The sequence below is a fragment of the Leptonychotes weddellii genome, chromosome 10 (genome assembly GCF_054177405.1).
Source record: "Leptonychotes weddellii isolate Sample4059 chromosome 10, ASM5417740v2, whole genome shotgun sequence".
NCBI lineage: Eukaryota > Metazoa > Chordata > Mammalia > Carnivora > Phocidae > Leptonychotes > Leptonychotes weddellii.
This window is the reverse complement of record NC_138378.1, coordinates 26,136,998-26,151,108: the sequence shown is the minus strand read 5'-3', so window position 1 is coordinate 26,151,108 and position 14,111 is coordinate 26,136,998. Positions and strand designations below refer to the sequence as shown.

The following is a 14,111-nucleotide window of genomic DNA, read 5'->3' as shown; positions in this document are numbered from 1 at the left end:
CAAATTCTGTTCTCACTGTTCCAAGTTTCTTCTTTCAGAATGAACTATGGCAGCGCCCCGGCCTGGCCCCAGGAGGACGCACGCAAAGTTCCCGGGCAGTCGAGAGGGGTCGGCGCCCTGTCCGGCACGTTTCCGGGGACCCCCGTACGGACAGCGCAAGGACGCGGGGTCCGACTGGAGCCGCCTGATGGGTTCTGCCCGGAAAAGAGGGCCTGGGGCTCCGGCCAGCGACCCCTCCCACCCGCGCCCGGGAGCCGCCCCCCCTTGCGGAGCCCACCGGGGCGGCGGCGGCCGCGAGCACTCACCGAGTCCGGCGCTGGGCGGGACCGCTGGGAACGAGGACGGCGGCTCCGCGGCGGCGTCTCGGCCCGCCACACGCCCTCAGGGCCGCCGCCCGGCCCGCGGCTCGGAGCTCCGCGGCGGCGGCGGCGGCCTCGCCTCCATGGCGAGGGGAAGCGGCTGAGGGGCGACTGGGCGGGCGGCGGTGATGGCGGCCGCGGCCCAGGGTCCGAGCTGGCTGGCGCGCGCGTCTCTGTCAGCGCCGCACTCGCCGCAGCCTCGCCCCCGACCCGGCCTTGGCTGTAAGGTGCGTCCTCATTGGCGGTTCAGAGACGGGCGCTGGTTGGCCCACAGCGAACGGGCGTCTCCCGGCCCTCGCGGGCCCCGCCCTTGCGCGCCTCCGAGCTCGCGTTCGCACGCTCGCCTGAGGCGCTGAGCCGGGTCTCACGGTCTCTCTAGCTCCTGCGCTGCGTGGGCGGTGTGCGTGCGCCCCGCGGCAGCCGGAACCTTGGGGAAGCGGGACCCCGGGAGCGCTGATCTCCCGTGCACCAGCGCCGTCCGCCTCTGCAATCCCAGCCCCCTGGACGTGGGCCTTCTTCCCAGTTTACAGATGAGGAAACTGAGGCCAAATACGAATTACACCAATGTCTAGAGACCAGGACTGCCTGGAACTCAAAAGCTTTCCACCCCTCTCTCCAAATGTATTCCTTTCCGACTCCCCACCCCGCCCAGTTGCTGCAAGGTATTCAAAGGACGAAGGCTCTCTTGGGGAGAGAAACCTGCGAAGCCCCTAGAATGATCCTGGCACCGTAGGTGTTGCCTTACATCAAGTCAGCTCACGCCATCCCCACCCAAGCTCCCAGGGAAATCTCTCCGGCTTTCTAGATACGCCTACCAGGGCCTGGCTTGCCATAGAGCCGAGTACAAATACGACACATGGTGCTCTGCGGTGGGGGTGTTATTTGCGATAGGACAGAGGGGAGGGGAGGTTCAAAGCACAGAGGACCCGGAGATGCGTCCCGCCCCTGGGGCCGGGGTCGGGGTCGCGCGCGGACCTCTTCCCCAGGGCTCCCTGCCCTACGTGTGGTGCCCCAAAGCTATGCGTAAGTCTGTCCCGCAGCTGCGGCTCCCCCAGGCTACGGGACTTGGGCGTCCGCGGCTGAAGGCCGGTTACGCGGTCGTGGTGGGTGGCGGGTGACACACTCTTGCTGGTTGTGGCCCCCACACGAGGTCCCTCGGACGCTTCGGGCCCTGCTCAGGGCGAGTGGTTGGGCATGCATGCTGGAGACAGATTGCACAGCAGTGTGCAAGCAGGGTTTCCTGGGGGGACCCTTAATCCCGGACGCGGAGTCCGCGCCGCCTGCGGTGGGTGGTGCGCCCCAGGGGAAGTCTGTGGCCGACGGCAACTCTTTTTCATGACAAGGGGTGCCTGGGGGTATATTTTGGTGCAGAAGGAGCCCACATCGGCAACTATTTCCTCGGGGTTGGTGCCCCTATCACCTGCAGTCCCCACCACCGCCTGCAGTTGGGGCGCCAATTTAGGAGTTTATGCACTCTCCCTTCTCATTTGTGCAATCAGCGAGTGTGTGCTGAGCTGAGCCAAGGCCTGGAAATACAGGCAGCGGTGGCCTCCTTCAGGCTGGCCCCTCCCAAGCAGGGAAGTTCCTTCTCTAGCCGGAGTTGTGTCTCTTGCTTTCAGCAGCGCCAGAGGGGTCACGAAATGGCCAAACCCTTGGCGCCTCTGCCCGAGAAACACTCCAGCCCAAAGGCCCAGAGGCCACATGCTCAGTCTCTTGTTAGACCCCAAGAGCAGCCAATGAGGACAGGTTCTTCCACACGTTTCCCAGGAAGTCCAAACTCAATCTGTCTGCACACCAAAAGGAAAACGAAAAAGCCTGAACTCAAAGCGTTTAGAAACCCTGAAAAATAATGACTATATGTGCAAGAGGTACCTGGGTACCTAGGGTAGCCGTGGCATCTTAAGACCAAACCCCACCAGCTTAGTTTTGCTTTCTCTACATCTGCCCTATTATCTCTTAGTATGCCTCTTTTTTTTTTTTAAGATTTTTTATTTATTTATTTGAGAGAGAGAGAATGAGAAAGAGCACATGAGAGAGGGGAGGGTCAGAGGGAGAAGCAGACTCCCTGCCGAGCAGGAAGCCCGATGCGGGACTCGATCCAGGGACTCCAGGATCATGACCTGAGCCGAAGGCAGTCGCTTAACCAACTGAGCCACCCAGGCGCCCTAGTATGCCTCTTTTGGTTGATATCTTTCTTTATAGTTTTACTTATATTACCATAAAAATGTTTGACATGCTACTTATATGTTCTAACATATGTGAAAATAACTATTAAAAAGTGTTGGGGCACCTGGCTGGCTCAGTGGGTAGAGCATGGGACACCTGATCTCAGGGTCATGAGTTTGAGCCCCATGTTGGGGGTAGAGTTTACTTAAGAAATAATAATGATATAAAAAGTGTTCATCCTCAAGATCATCTGGACACCCCCCCCGCGCGTGTGTGCGCGCGCACACACACACACACACTTGATGTGGCCACACTTCGGAAAACACTGCAGGTTGGGTGTGGGAGTCAGAGAGCCCTGGGGTTCAAGCCCTGCCATTGGCTGGGTGACCTGAATCTCCCTCTGCTACTCTTCCTGGAACCTCCCAGCCTCTGGACTGAGAATTGAAAGCATGTACAGCTTGGCAAGTAACCCATTCTCAAGAAATGCAGTTCCTTCTCTTCATGAGACAGCAGCAATGTGGTCAGAGCATTTGTGACGTGTGTAGGGGTGAGAGAACCTCAGAGCTAGGAGAGGCAGGGTCTTGGGTACCCCATCCTGGAGACTCTGGGAAGGAGTTCAGCTCGGTAACCACGCAGACCGTTTCCAGTGGGAGAGAACAGAGTCCCATCCTCATCTGCCCATGTGTGGAGAGCTGCCCAGCCTTCCCACCTCACCTGATGCCCAGGGTTTCCACACTTTTGCCCATCACCACAGGGCAAAGGGCTGTCTTTGAAGAGGACAGAATAAGAGAGGAGGACCAAGGCGGTGGGGAGGCAGGCTTTCTATACTCAGGCCCACCCATGTGGGAGGCTGAAGCCCTGCTCCCAGTCCTGCTTTAAGTCCAGCTCACTGGAGCATATACCTACAGGTAGGCGTTTGTGAGCCACGCCACAGGCGCCCCAAGGAGTCACAGGGTTTATGAGAAAAGGACTGGACTGAAGAAGAGCTGGAGGATGGGGGTAAAGGACTCTTGTTTCATTAGGTAAATCACTTCCCCTCTCTGGGCCTCTTTCTCCATCTAGTAAATGGAACAATAAATCATTCGCTCAACAAATATTGAGTACAAACCATGTGCTGGACACAGCAGGGAATAAGACAGAAAAGGTCTCTGCTCTCAGGAATTTACATTCTAGACGGGAGACAGACAATAAACAAACAAGTGAAAAGAAAATTTCCTAAATGCTGTAATGAAAATAAAGCAAGGCAATAAGATAAAAAAATTGGAGTAAATGAGAGCCAAGTATCTTTCCAGGCCACTGTTCTACTTCCAAGGGTAATTTGCTAGAGCTTTGTACCTAAGAGATCGCAGCCCCCTCATCTTGAGAAGGCCTTTGACTGACTCTCACTCCAGGGCTGCTATTGATGATATTCTAAACTAGAAGAATGGTCCCCCAGTCCTTATCCTAGCCTCTAGTCACTGAAATTCTGAAGTATTTAGAGGGAAGTGTATTAAAGACTGCAACTTAGTTTGAAGTCATCAAAAATAAGGTGGATAAGTAAGATGAATAGAGGGATGGAGAGATGTGTGATAAAGTAATATAGTAAAATACTAATGGCAGAATCTAGGTGGTGGGTATACAGGTGTTCACTGTAAAATTCTTTCAACTTAGCTGTATGTCTGAAAGTTTTCGTGATAAAATGTTGGGGGGAAAATCAGGGTTTAACTTTACAAAAAAGTACACTGCCTTTAATTTTCAGACAACTCTCTTGTTGGACCACTCTGCTGATTTCTGAGATAGAAGGCTGATGGGCTGTGCCTGTGATTCCAAAAACTGGCCACATTGCCAGTTCTATACACTCTTCCAGAGCCTCGCCTCTCCCCTACCAAGAGATGGAGTCGATCTCCACTTGAAATGGGGTGGGACTGCCCTGACCAACAGAATGGGGCAGGTATTGAGTGGCCCTGTGCGACTTCCAAAGCTAGGTTGGGGAAGGCAGTACAGTTCTGCGCAGCTCTCTTGGGATGCTGCCCTTGGAACCTGGCCGCCATGTTGTGAGCTCTGCTGGGTTGTAGGTGCCCTGGCCAACAACCCCAGCTAAGGTTCCAGTCAACAACCAGCTTCAGCTGCCAGACTTGTGAGTTGCCAATCCTTCCGATGATTTCAGCCCCCAGCTATCAAGTCATCCCCCCACCTTTGAGTCTTCTAGCTGATGTCCCAATTATTGTGGAGCAGACACAAGCCACCATTTTATCCTGTCCAGATTCTTGACCCACGTAGTAAGAGGTGAGCATAATAAATGGCTGTTTTACAATGTGATGTATATCCCCTTGGAAGCTATTCAAAGTTACAAATCAGGTGGAGGAAGAAGAAAAAGAAACAGCTTACCAGGCCCCGAGTCTCCCACTCTTTTCAGGCACTCATTTCAAGTCAACTGTAAAGGCATTAAGAGGGGAAAACCAGAAGCTCCAGGGAGGCCTGCCCTCCCTCTGGGCTTTGGTTTCCTCCTTTGTCCTCCTTCTAGACGAAGGGCGCAAAAAGAGGAAAAGGAAATGCCCTCAGTGTTGGGTGGGGGCACGGGCCATGAAGTTCACGTAACCGGAGTGTACGCTGAAGGCCAGAGATGGACATCTGCAGGCCAAGAAAGCACTGCTGCTGATGGGGATGGAGCCTCTGTTCGGGGTCAGGTAGAGCCAGGGGTGGCTCGTTTGTAGTTCTTCCTTGGCAGAATTGAGATGTTCCATCCTCCTTTTCTCTTCAGCCCCGAGACCACGTAGGAGTTGCTCACCACTGTTAGGTGGGCGTGGTTTGTGAAGGCTCTTTCTCTAACCCTCTAACACGCCGGCCACACTCTCATCGGCCCTCCAACCCTTACTGTAGTGTGAATGGGGGCCTTGCCTCAGGCTCCTCCACTCAGAGGGCCCGATTTCAGTCATCCCTCTTCTGTCACAATAGCTGAGGAGAAGCTCTGAGACCCCCACAAGCGCCATCGGGTTTCAAATCCCAGTTTTGCCATATACTCCCTGTTACCACACCTCCTCAGTCCTCAATCTCCTCTTCTGTAACATGGGGCGATGTTACCCATCTCACAGGGCTGTCTTGTGGAATAAACGAAATAGCAATGGTGAAGTGTTTAGCATGGTTCTTGTGTGTACATGTATAACGCTTTTCAGATTGGCTCTTGATGGGCTGCTGCTGGAGTTCTGCACAGCTCCCCGTAATCTTCCTAGGGGCTGGGAGCTTAGTTACAGGACTTTCTGCAGTAACTGTGGAGAGGGGCAGGTCTCTTGTAAATATCGCTGAGGAGCTCCCCCTCCAGCCCCAACACAATCAAACACACAGAGTTTTGCTGAAGTGTCTGGATGGTTCTGCCTCCAGCATGCTTTCGCTTAGGCTGGACTGCATGAGACAAGTGCTCTAAAATGTCCCAACTTTATTTACAATCAGACCCCCGGCTCCCACCCCACCCCAGCTCCTAGGTTTAGCTCAGCTCTAAAGAAGCTGGATAAGCAGTGACGCTTCTGCCAAGCCTAGAGCGCAGGGTGACGTACAGGGTGAGCCCTTCACTTCTTCTGGGCTTGTGCCCTAGCCCGCTGAATCCTGTCGGCCGTGGCCGCATCTGCGGTTCCAGTGCAGTGGGACAACACAAGAGTCAGCTCTGCTTCGTTCCGGTGCTCAATGGCCACATCTGCGGCCTGAGCCACATCCCTGTGGTTTGAGGAGGAGGGGAGAAGGTGTCAGGCTGCCCAAGGGCACAGACCGTGCCCCTCATCAGCCCCCTGGCTCAGCCACCCAGCACCCACAGGGCTCTCAGCCGACGCACCCAACGAGAAGCAAGGCCTTGACCTTCTGCTCAGGACCCACGCGGGAGGCATACTTCTTGGCCTCATATTTGTTGTGTTGTTTCATGCAGATCTCGACAAAGGGCTTAGGAGAAGTTGGGGAGAAGGAGAAGATAAGGCAGCGCCTTCCTGTCCTCTCTCTTATGAGCAAAAGCCCCACGGACGCATGGTCCCTGTGTATTTCATATGCCCTTCAGTGTGCATAATCTCGCCCCACCCCCGCCCTGACACACATACAACAGTTGTGATCTCCGCAGTCTCAGGGCAGGAACCACCTATACCACAGATCTGTTAGAGCCTTGTCCATGCAGCCACTCCACCATCTGAGGCTACCCTCTTGCAATAGGAGTCCCCTGCCTTCTCAGGGCCTGTGTTTTCTCTCACGGCTGCCCTTATCCCACCTATCCGACACACCACTGAACCACCTGCCACAGAAAACAATCCCCCCTGGTCTCGTCCACTGCCTCCCGAACATGCCCCCCCAGTGCCCTTCCACCTCCTACTTCCATGAGACTTTCCCTTCGGCACACAGTGCCCGCAGTGGGCCTCCTTGAGGAGAGCAGCTCATTCCTTCTCTGGCCAACATCTGTGGGCTAACTCGGGCCCACTTGCCCACAGACCTAGCCCACAAGTGTGCTAACTATGTGGGAGGGCTGAATAGATGCAGGAATGGGCCATCTGCCTGTCTCTGGGCCTGGTCCCCTCCCCAGGACTACACCCCTGGGCGTGGGGTCCACGCAGGGCCCCTGCCTCACCAGGTAGCCAATGGGCGATTTCTTGCTCTTAGAAAACTTCTCTAGCTCCTCCCAGTCTTCCAGATCCGCCAGGGCGGTCAGCTTCAGCCACCAGAGCCTGCAGGGAAGCTGGGCTCGCAGGTGTTGCGGGGCCGGAGGGCGGTCCCAGGACCTACCCGTGGCCCAAGCCTCACCTACCTCTTGTCCGGAATGCGGAAGTCACGTGCCAGCTGCTCTGCGCGCTTGCTGTGGCCGCCGAGGACGAGGGTGGTGACCGTGTCGTGCAGAGACAGGTCCACGAAGTGGCCCCCCAGCTCATCTTCCAGGCGCCGCTGCAGCCGCAGGAGCCGCATTTGATCCTCCGTGGCCTGGGGCAGAGATGAGGCCAGATGGGGTCGGACGGGGCCAAGGGACAAGGAGGCAAGACTGGAGCAGAGGAGGTCCTCAGAAAAGAGTAAGGCAAACCTTGGCTGCAAACTCATTCTTGGCCTTGTAGAAGGCGTCAGCTGCCATCTGCAGAGCCGCGACTCGCCCTTCGATACGCTACAGGGGCAAGCAGGGAAGCCTGAGCTCACAGCACCAAGGACATCAGCCTTCCCTACTCGGGCTACACTTCTCTCCCGGGTCCCTGCGCCCAGGGTCGCCAGGGCCAGCTTTAGCCGCTGGGGGCACCACCCGAGTGGCCCTAGTGGGGAGGCGGGCTCCCCCGGGACCGACCACCATCCTGGCTTCGTATCTTCTCAGACTCTCCCGAAACAGTGAGGACCAGTTGGGGTGTGTACCAGATAGGAGGCCCAGATGCCTGGAGAAGGAGCCCCACCAGCAGCCCAGCCCACAGGCCCCACCCACTCTGTGGACCTCAGACCTCCTCTGCAGCATAGCTGGCTCGGATGTGGAAGCTGCCCAGCTCCTGGTGGTTGTCATCCTGATTGTAAAGGTCCTTCAGTGTCTCTAGCTCCTGATGCTTACAGAACTGGGGCCATGGACAGGCAGTCAGTCAGCAAGGCCAGCTCAGGGGCTCAGGAGATTCCAGCCCCACCCCTGCCCAGGGCACACACCTGTCGGTACAAACTCAGGGCCATGGGCTGGTTCCGAAGAGTCATGAAAAAGTCTCCTCGGTTTAGCTCATTCTTCAGGTGCAGCAACACCGTGAACACTAAGGAACGATAAGGTGGTGTGGAGACTTTGGCCCGGCCCCGTGCTTAGCCCAGGGGTCCCAGCCTTGCCCTCTCTCAAACCCTGCTCACCCAGATCAGTGTCTCCACTCTCGATGGCCTTGCTCAGTGCCAGTTTGCTTCTCTTCATCTTTAGGAGAAGGGGTACCTGCTCCCCAGAGCGTGGCTCATACTCCAGCAGCTGTGGGGTGGGGAGAAAGGCACAGAGAGAAGGAGCTGGACTGGGGGCCTCAAATACCAGTGTCAGAGCATCTGGGGAGGGCTGGGCACCCACACCTTGATGGCCAGCTCCGTGCGGCCACAGCCATAGGCCCGCGCAGCAATGTCGGAGTAAGAGACGCCTGGTGTGTCTCCCAGCTTCTGGTTAATGGCCCGAGCAACATCCTCGTCGGACACATCCTTCTGTTGCACCTGCAGATAGAGGGGGGGTTGTCACACACACCTGGATCTCATCCTTCACCCCCCTGCCCACACTGGCCCTGGATCAGGACTTCCCCCTTCAGCTCTACACTTCGTATTTCCCACATCCCATGGGGGCCTGGAATCCTCTAAATGACTTTGAAGCCCACCCTACGTCCTCACCTTGTAGCAGGCCCAGTGGGCCAGGATCCTGCTGACGCCCTGCACTTCAGGAAGGCGCAGGTACTCACAGATCTGGATCGCCAGGGGGTAAAGCCTCCTCAACACCAGCCTGGTAGGCAAGGGGATAAAACATATGGGGGTGAGGTGGGATAGAAAGAGAGGGCAGAGTGGCCCCAGCCTGTAACTCAGGCCTCCCAGCTCCCAAAGAAATGGGTGAGCAGTGACCACAAGAAGCCAGCAGGGGCCGTACCACCTGCCCACATAGAGCCCTCCTCCCACAACCCTGGGGCTTACTGTACCTGTCCAGCAGCACCTGGATGGTGAGCTGCTTGTATCTGCATTTTACCTGGTTAAGGATCCAGCTGGGGTATGAGCCCTATTTGCCAAGGACTTGCAGGCAGCGTCTTCAGCCCCATCCCCTTCCCCCACCGCCACTGACCGTAAACATCCTCGCAGCTCGTTTGAGGATACTGGCTATAAGTGAGGGGGATCCCAATGTGGTAGTCCCGAATGGCATTCAGCACACGCAGGTCCTGACACATGCGCACGAAGCTGTCAGGTGGAAATCTGTCGAGGAAACACTTTCCAAAGGAGGCCGCCTGAGAAGAGCCAGAGGGCAACAGAGGAGATCTTACCGGTCGCCCCACCCCTCCTTCTAGGGCACCCGCCCCGCCCAGCACCCACCACCCAGCCCCTCTGGCCAGGCCAACCCTGAGCAGACTCTTCTGCATGTCTGGCTGATGCTCATGTCCCGCAGCCTCGATGCACTGCTGCACGGCCTGGGTCAGATGCCCCAGCTCCTGGATCTCCCGTAGGTACTCATCTGCCTTCTGGCTCTCTTTCTAGGGGTGGGGGAGGGTGCCAGGGATGGGGTGATATGATAGAGAACACCCCCATGTCTGGTCCCCCCACCCCTCTGGGCTGTGGTTCAAATGGGCTGGTATGGAGGGGCTGCAGAGGCCAAAGCCCAAACTCCCTTAGCCCACAGTCCACCCAAGGTACCCATACATCCCCTGCCATATCCGCCACAATTGCTGGCAAGGAGCCTTGATGGTAGCCCGGACTGGTGCCTGGGCTGGGCATAGTAGGGGTTCCCTGCACCTCCCCATCACCACAGGGAGGACACCATGTCACTTCAGTCTACCTGAGCTGGCTCTCCCCAGCCCAGTGTCCTGCCTGGACTCCTCTCTTGACAAGTGGCACCTGGCTGAGTCTACCTTGCCCAGCCAGGGGCATGGGGCTGAGCCAATTAGGAAGGGGAAGGAGAAGAACATCCTGGGATCCAGGAAGAAGCCTAGGGCTTTACCTCGTACTCTTTCTGGGCCTCCAACAACAGTGCTCCAGGGGCCATCGAGGCAATTTTGAAGATCTCCTCGCTGGCCACTAGGAGAAAGTGTTGGTGAGTGTTGGGAGGGCAGGAATCCTCAGCACTGCCTCAATGCCCTGATCCTGCCCTGGGTCCCATGGTATCCTGTGAGGGCCTCACCTGGAACCTCATGCAGGAACTCGTGGGTGCTACAAGAGAAGATGCGGACCCCATCCAGCTCAGGCACCAGGTAGGAATCTTCATCCAGCACAAACCCGAGCTTGGTCAAGGTTCCCAAGAATACCCAGAAATGGGGCGGGGCAGGTGACCCTCCCTCTCCTCCTTTCCCCTCCCACTCCCCTGCAGGCAGCCCTCCAAGGATACTGGATGCTCTCAGGTGCGTCACCCACCACCATTAGCCGCCTCTCCCAGGCCACCACGACAGCCCTCTCTTTGCTCCGAGGACGGCTGCACCTGTGGGCAGCATCACACAATCTGGGACACATACAGGACACTGGGCCCACAGACATGTCTCCTACCTTCCCACATCACTGCTTACAGCAGGCGTTGGGATAGCCCTGAACATGTGTGCTACCCCTTATCCCGTTCCTCTGACCAACATCTGCTCCCCTCTCCCCCTGTGCTGTCAGCTCCCAGGGGCATCTGGGGCCCACAAGGGGACAGGGGTTTCCCTCAAGTATGCACTGGCAGAGATGATAAAATGCAAGCTCCACCTGGCTTGGCCATTAGACAAGATGAATCAAGGTGTCCCAGGAAACAAGGCTGCGCCCACCCCCAACATAAGACCCCCATCCTCACCAGACCATCTGCTTGGGGGGGGCCCGGATGTTGCAGTTGAACTCACACAGCTTCTCCTGAAAGGGTGCAGGGAACATCATGGCCCTGTCCCGGTAGTCACCAGTCTGGTTAAAAAGCCCTTCCCCTACTGCTAACAGATCTTTCCTGGACAAGGTAGGGTGCCCCCACGTTGTCCCAGGATCACACCTTGAGTGATGCCGTCCCCATCCAGATGTAGCCTGTGTCTGTGAAGAGTGCCAGATGTCGGTAGGTGAAGGAGACTGCCATCTGCAGGAAACTGCTCACTCCGGGGGCCAGGCCAGGGGGCGTCTGGGACAGGCCAGGGAGGACACCAGATGTTTTCTCGGAGCTTCCCCCACTGCCTCCCTCACTCCCTTCCTTCCATTTCACTCCCACTCAGGGCCCTCACCACTGCCGAGCAGGCTGCATGGTCAAGGAGGTAAAGATCAGGCCCCACGGCCAGAAGAATGTGTGCAACTCGGTCCTGGCACAGTGTGGTCCAACACGAGGGTGCGCTCTGCAGACCTGCGGCCGGGGAAGGGGACAACTTCAGGACGACCAGAGCCCACAGCTTCTGCCTCTCTTGCCAGGCCCCCCCACCCCCCGGGTCTGGAGGCACGTCTGTAGGCGCTGAATGTCTGTCTCGGGGATATCAGGGCTCACCCGGCACCTCCGGCATCCGGCGAAGTTTGAGATCACCCACATTGGCGCTGAGCGTAAAGCGGTGGGCCCCAGTGAGGATGGCCACCCCCGAACCAAACTCAGTATGGAAGATCCGGGCGTCTAGGACCCGGTTCTGGAGCACCTCCTGGGGAGAGGGGCCATGAGTTGAGGGAGCCAGAGTCCCAGACTCCATCCCTTTCCCCAGTCCCCTGCAGTCCCTACATTGCCCATGCTGAAGTGTCTCCGGAAGTCGCCATGAAGCCCATAGACCAGCACTACACCATCTTCCTGCACACAGAGCAGCTCCTCCTCAGCTGACCAGCCTAGGGACACCACGGGCCCACTCTTCCACTGCAGAGGAGACGGAGGTTCCTGAGGCTGTCCTTGGGACACAGACCCAGCTTAGCCCCCAGGGGGGGATCAGGGGTGCTCACCAGTAGACTGGCCAGAGGCAGGCCAGAGGCAGAGTAGATCTCAAGCACTGGCCGTATGCTGGCCGCCTTCTCCTTCCGCCACGGGTTCCTCAACAGTGCTGTAGTTGAAGAAGAGATTTTCTGTCCAGTTCCCCAGGCCCACCCCATATGAAGCAAGCTTCAGAACCAAAATTTAAAGCATCTTAGCAGGGGGTGAGAAATGGGGGGGAAGAGGGGTGGCCACGTTAGCAAGAACCACCTGACAGCAAGGACCCCAGGCATCATGCACCTTGAGGTCACACCATTGTCCCAGAATATGCAGTGGCAGAGGGGTGACATACCAATGGGGCCCCCATAGGGCGCAGCGGCTACCAGGCAGTCCCTGAGTTCCTCCTTCAGGTCCCAGTCCATGCTGTACAGCTCATACTTCCTGCCCACACAGAGGCAAGCAGAAATTAGCCTCCTCATGACCCTGCGTCCAGATGGATTGAGCCCAGAGGAACCCCTAAAGCCTCCATTTGTCCTTCACAGGGCAGGCAAGGCCCCCCACAGGTGGGAGAGGGCGATGACTAGAAACAGCTCGGGCAACTGACCACATGCATGCTTAGGGACAGCAGGAGATGGAGCAGAGGCTGTTGGCTGGGCAGGACGTGGTTCGTTGGGCAAGTGTCCGAGGATGGCAGGAGCTCCTGGCACAAGAGACAGGCTACTTGGTCAATATCCAGGGCATAAACTAAGGTAGGACTAGGGTGCGGTGGCTGGCTTGGGCCTCCATTAGCAGGAAATCAGACCCTCTAAGGGGGGTCTCTCAGGGCAGGCAGCCTTTCTTCTATTTCTGGTTTTTAACACCAAAGCAGGTTGTCCAGCCAGGGGTCCCCCTCAACGCTTGCCGATAATGATCTCCATTTTAGAGGCACTTAGTTAGCAGTACTTGAAAGAAATCCCAGAGGAGCTCTTCGGTGACTCCAGAGCCGGGGGGACAGAGTCCTGGGATAGAGATGTCAATCTCTGAATGCTCAGCTTATGGGAGTAACAGAAATCACAAGCTGGCACGAGATGACTGCAATCTGAGATGGGCGTGGGTCGCCAAGAGTGTGTGTGGCATGAAGACGGAGTAGGAGGCCTGAGGCATGCCATCATTTGAAGGCTGGAGGTGGGGACAAGGGGACGGAAAAGGAGTGGGCCTTATCCCAGGAAGCCAAGAGAAAGCAGTGTTTAAGGGGAGTGTTTCCTCCAGTATCATTTCCGGAGCCTTCCTGATAAGAATCAGAAAGATGCCTACCATTATCTTCTATTTGACATTCTTCTTGGGGTTCTAGCAAAATAATTTAAGAAAAAAAATAAAGAGGTTTATATTTCGGAGAAGGAGTGAGTTTGCTGCTATTCACAAATAATGTGATTGTCTACTTAGAAAATCCAAAGCAGGCTATGGAATAATGAACAAAAGAGCTCAGGAGAGTGATCAACAAAAACCTACATATTTTCTATACTGATAAATTTTATATATCATAGCAAGAATCAATTAGAATATGACTTTAAAAGACCCTAATCATGATGGTAATAAAAGAAGAGATAATAAAATAAAATAATAAAAACAAGATAATAATAATAAATATATTATATATATATAAACAAATAATAAAAAATAAAAACAAGAATAAACCTAACAAAAGTTTTTACAAAATACAACCATGGGGTGGGCGAAAAGAGAAGTGAACCAGGAAACAGACTCTTAACTATAGAAAACAAACTGAGGGTGATGGGAGGGGAGAGGGCGGGGGGTAGGGCTGGGGTGGGGGGGTTGGTTAAATAGGTGATGGGAATTAAGGAGGGCACTGCTGAGATGGGCACCAGGTGTTTTCTGTAGTGACCAATCACTAAATTCTACACCTGAAACTAACATTACACTGTATGATAATGAACTGGAATTTAAATAAAAACTTGAAAGAGGGGGGCGCCTCAGTGGCTCAGTTGGTTAAGCGACTGTCTTGGGCTCAGGTCATGATCCTGGAGTCCCTGGATTGAGTCCCGCATCGGGCTCCCTGCTCGGCAGAGAGTCTGCTTTGTCCTCTG

General features: G+C 55.9%; 2 protein-coding genes across 4 annotated transcripts in view; both read right to left on the bottom strand.

The window, feature by feature from the left end:
- The window catches only part of PTPRA (protein tyrosine phosphatase receptor type A), a 159,768-nt gene extending 159,271 nt beyond the window's left edge, over nt 1–497 (bottom strand). The window contains exon 1 of the mRNA XM_081833103.1: nt 306–497. The gene's annotated coding sequence lies outside the window, so the exon portion shown is untranslated. The remainder of the gene's footprint in view (nt 1–305) is intronic.
- Nucleotides 498–3,732: 3,235 nt separating this feature from the next.
- VPS16 (VPS16 core subunit of CORVET and HOPS complexes) lies at nt 3,733–12,736 on the bottom strand. Of its 3 annotated transcripts, XM_081833099.1 has the most exons (25): nt 12,632–12,733; nt 12,380–12,468; nt 12,060–12,157; nt 11,848–11,976; nt 11,626–11,770; nt 11,372–11,487; nt 11,149–11,271; nt 10,963–11,018; nt 10,528–10,617; nt 10,324–10,418; nt 10,144–10,220; nt 9,548–9,679; nt 9,309–9,436; nt 9,137–9,172; nt 8,838–8,946; nt 8,532–8,666; nt 8,328–8,436; nt 8,139–8,236; nt 7,946–8,053; nt 7,546–7,623; nt 7,279–7,448; nt 7,102–7,198; nt 6,328–6,431; nt 6,056–6,212; nt 3,733–5,770 (listed from the first exon to the last, which is right to left on the bottom strand). In XM_081833099.1, exons 1-24 carry the CDS (start codon nt 12,634–12,636, stop codon nt 6,068–6,070), a joined length of 2,472 nt encoding a protein of 823 aa, XP_081689225.1. In that variant the 5' UTR covers nt 12,637–12,733; the 3' UTR covers nt 3,733–5,770; nt 6,056–6,067. The 3 variants fall into 3 exon arrangements, 2 of the variants coding, with proteins under 2 accessions (XP_081689225.1, XP_081689224.1); XM_081833098.1 differs by lacking the exon at nt 3,733–5,770 and having other exon boundaries at nt 5,921–6,212; nt 12,632–12,732; XR_014149142.1 differs by lacking the exons at nt 3,733–5,770; nt 7,102–7,198 and having other exon boundaries at nt 6,057–6,212; nt 12,632–12,736.
- Between the last annotated feature and the right edge of the window lie 1,375 nt (nt 12,737–14,111).

Bases quoted from the DNA above. Each gene is read 5' to 3' on its own strand.
- VPS16 (XM_081833099.1), bottom strand. The intron at 8,947-9,136 runs GTACAGTAAGCC...CTTGCCTACCAG, and splicing joins ATCCAGGTGCTGCTGGACAG to GCTGGTGTTGAGGAGGCTTT. The intron at 7,199-7,278 runs GTAGGTGAGGCT...GCTTCCCTGCAG, and splicing joins TTCCGCATTCCGGACAAGAG to GCTCTGGTGGCTGAAGCTGA.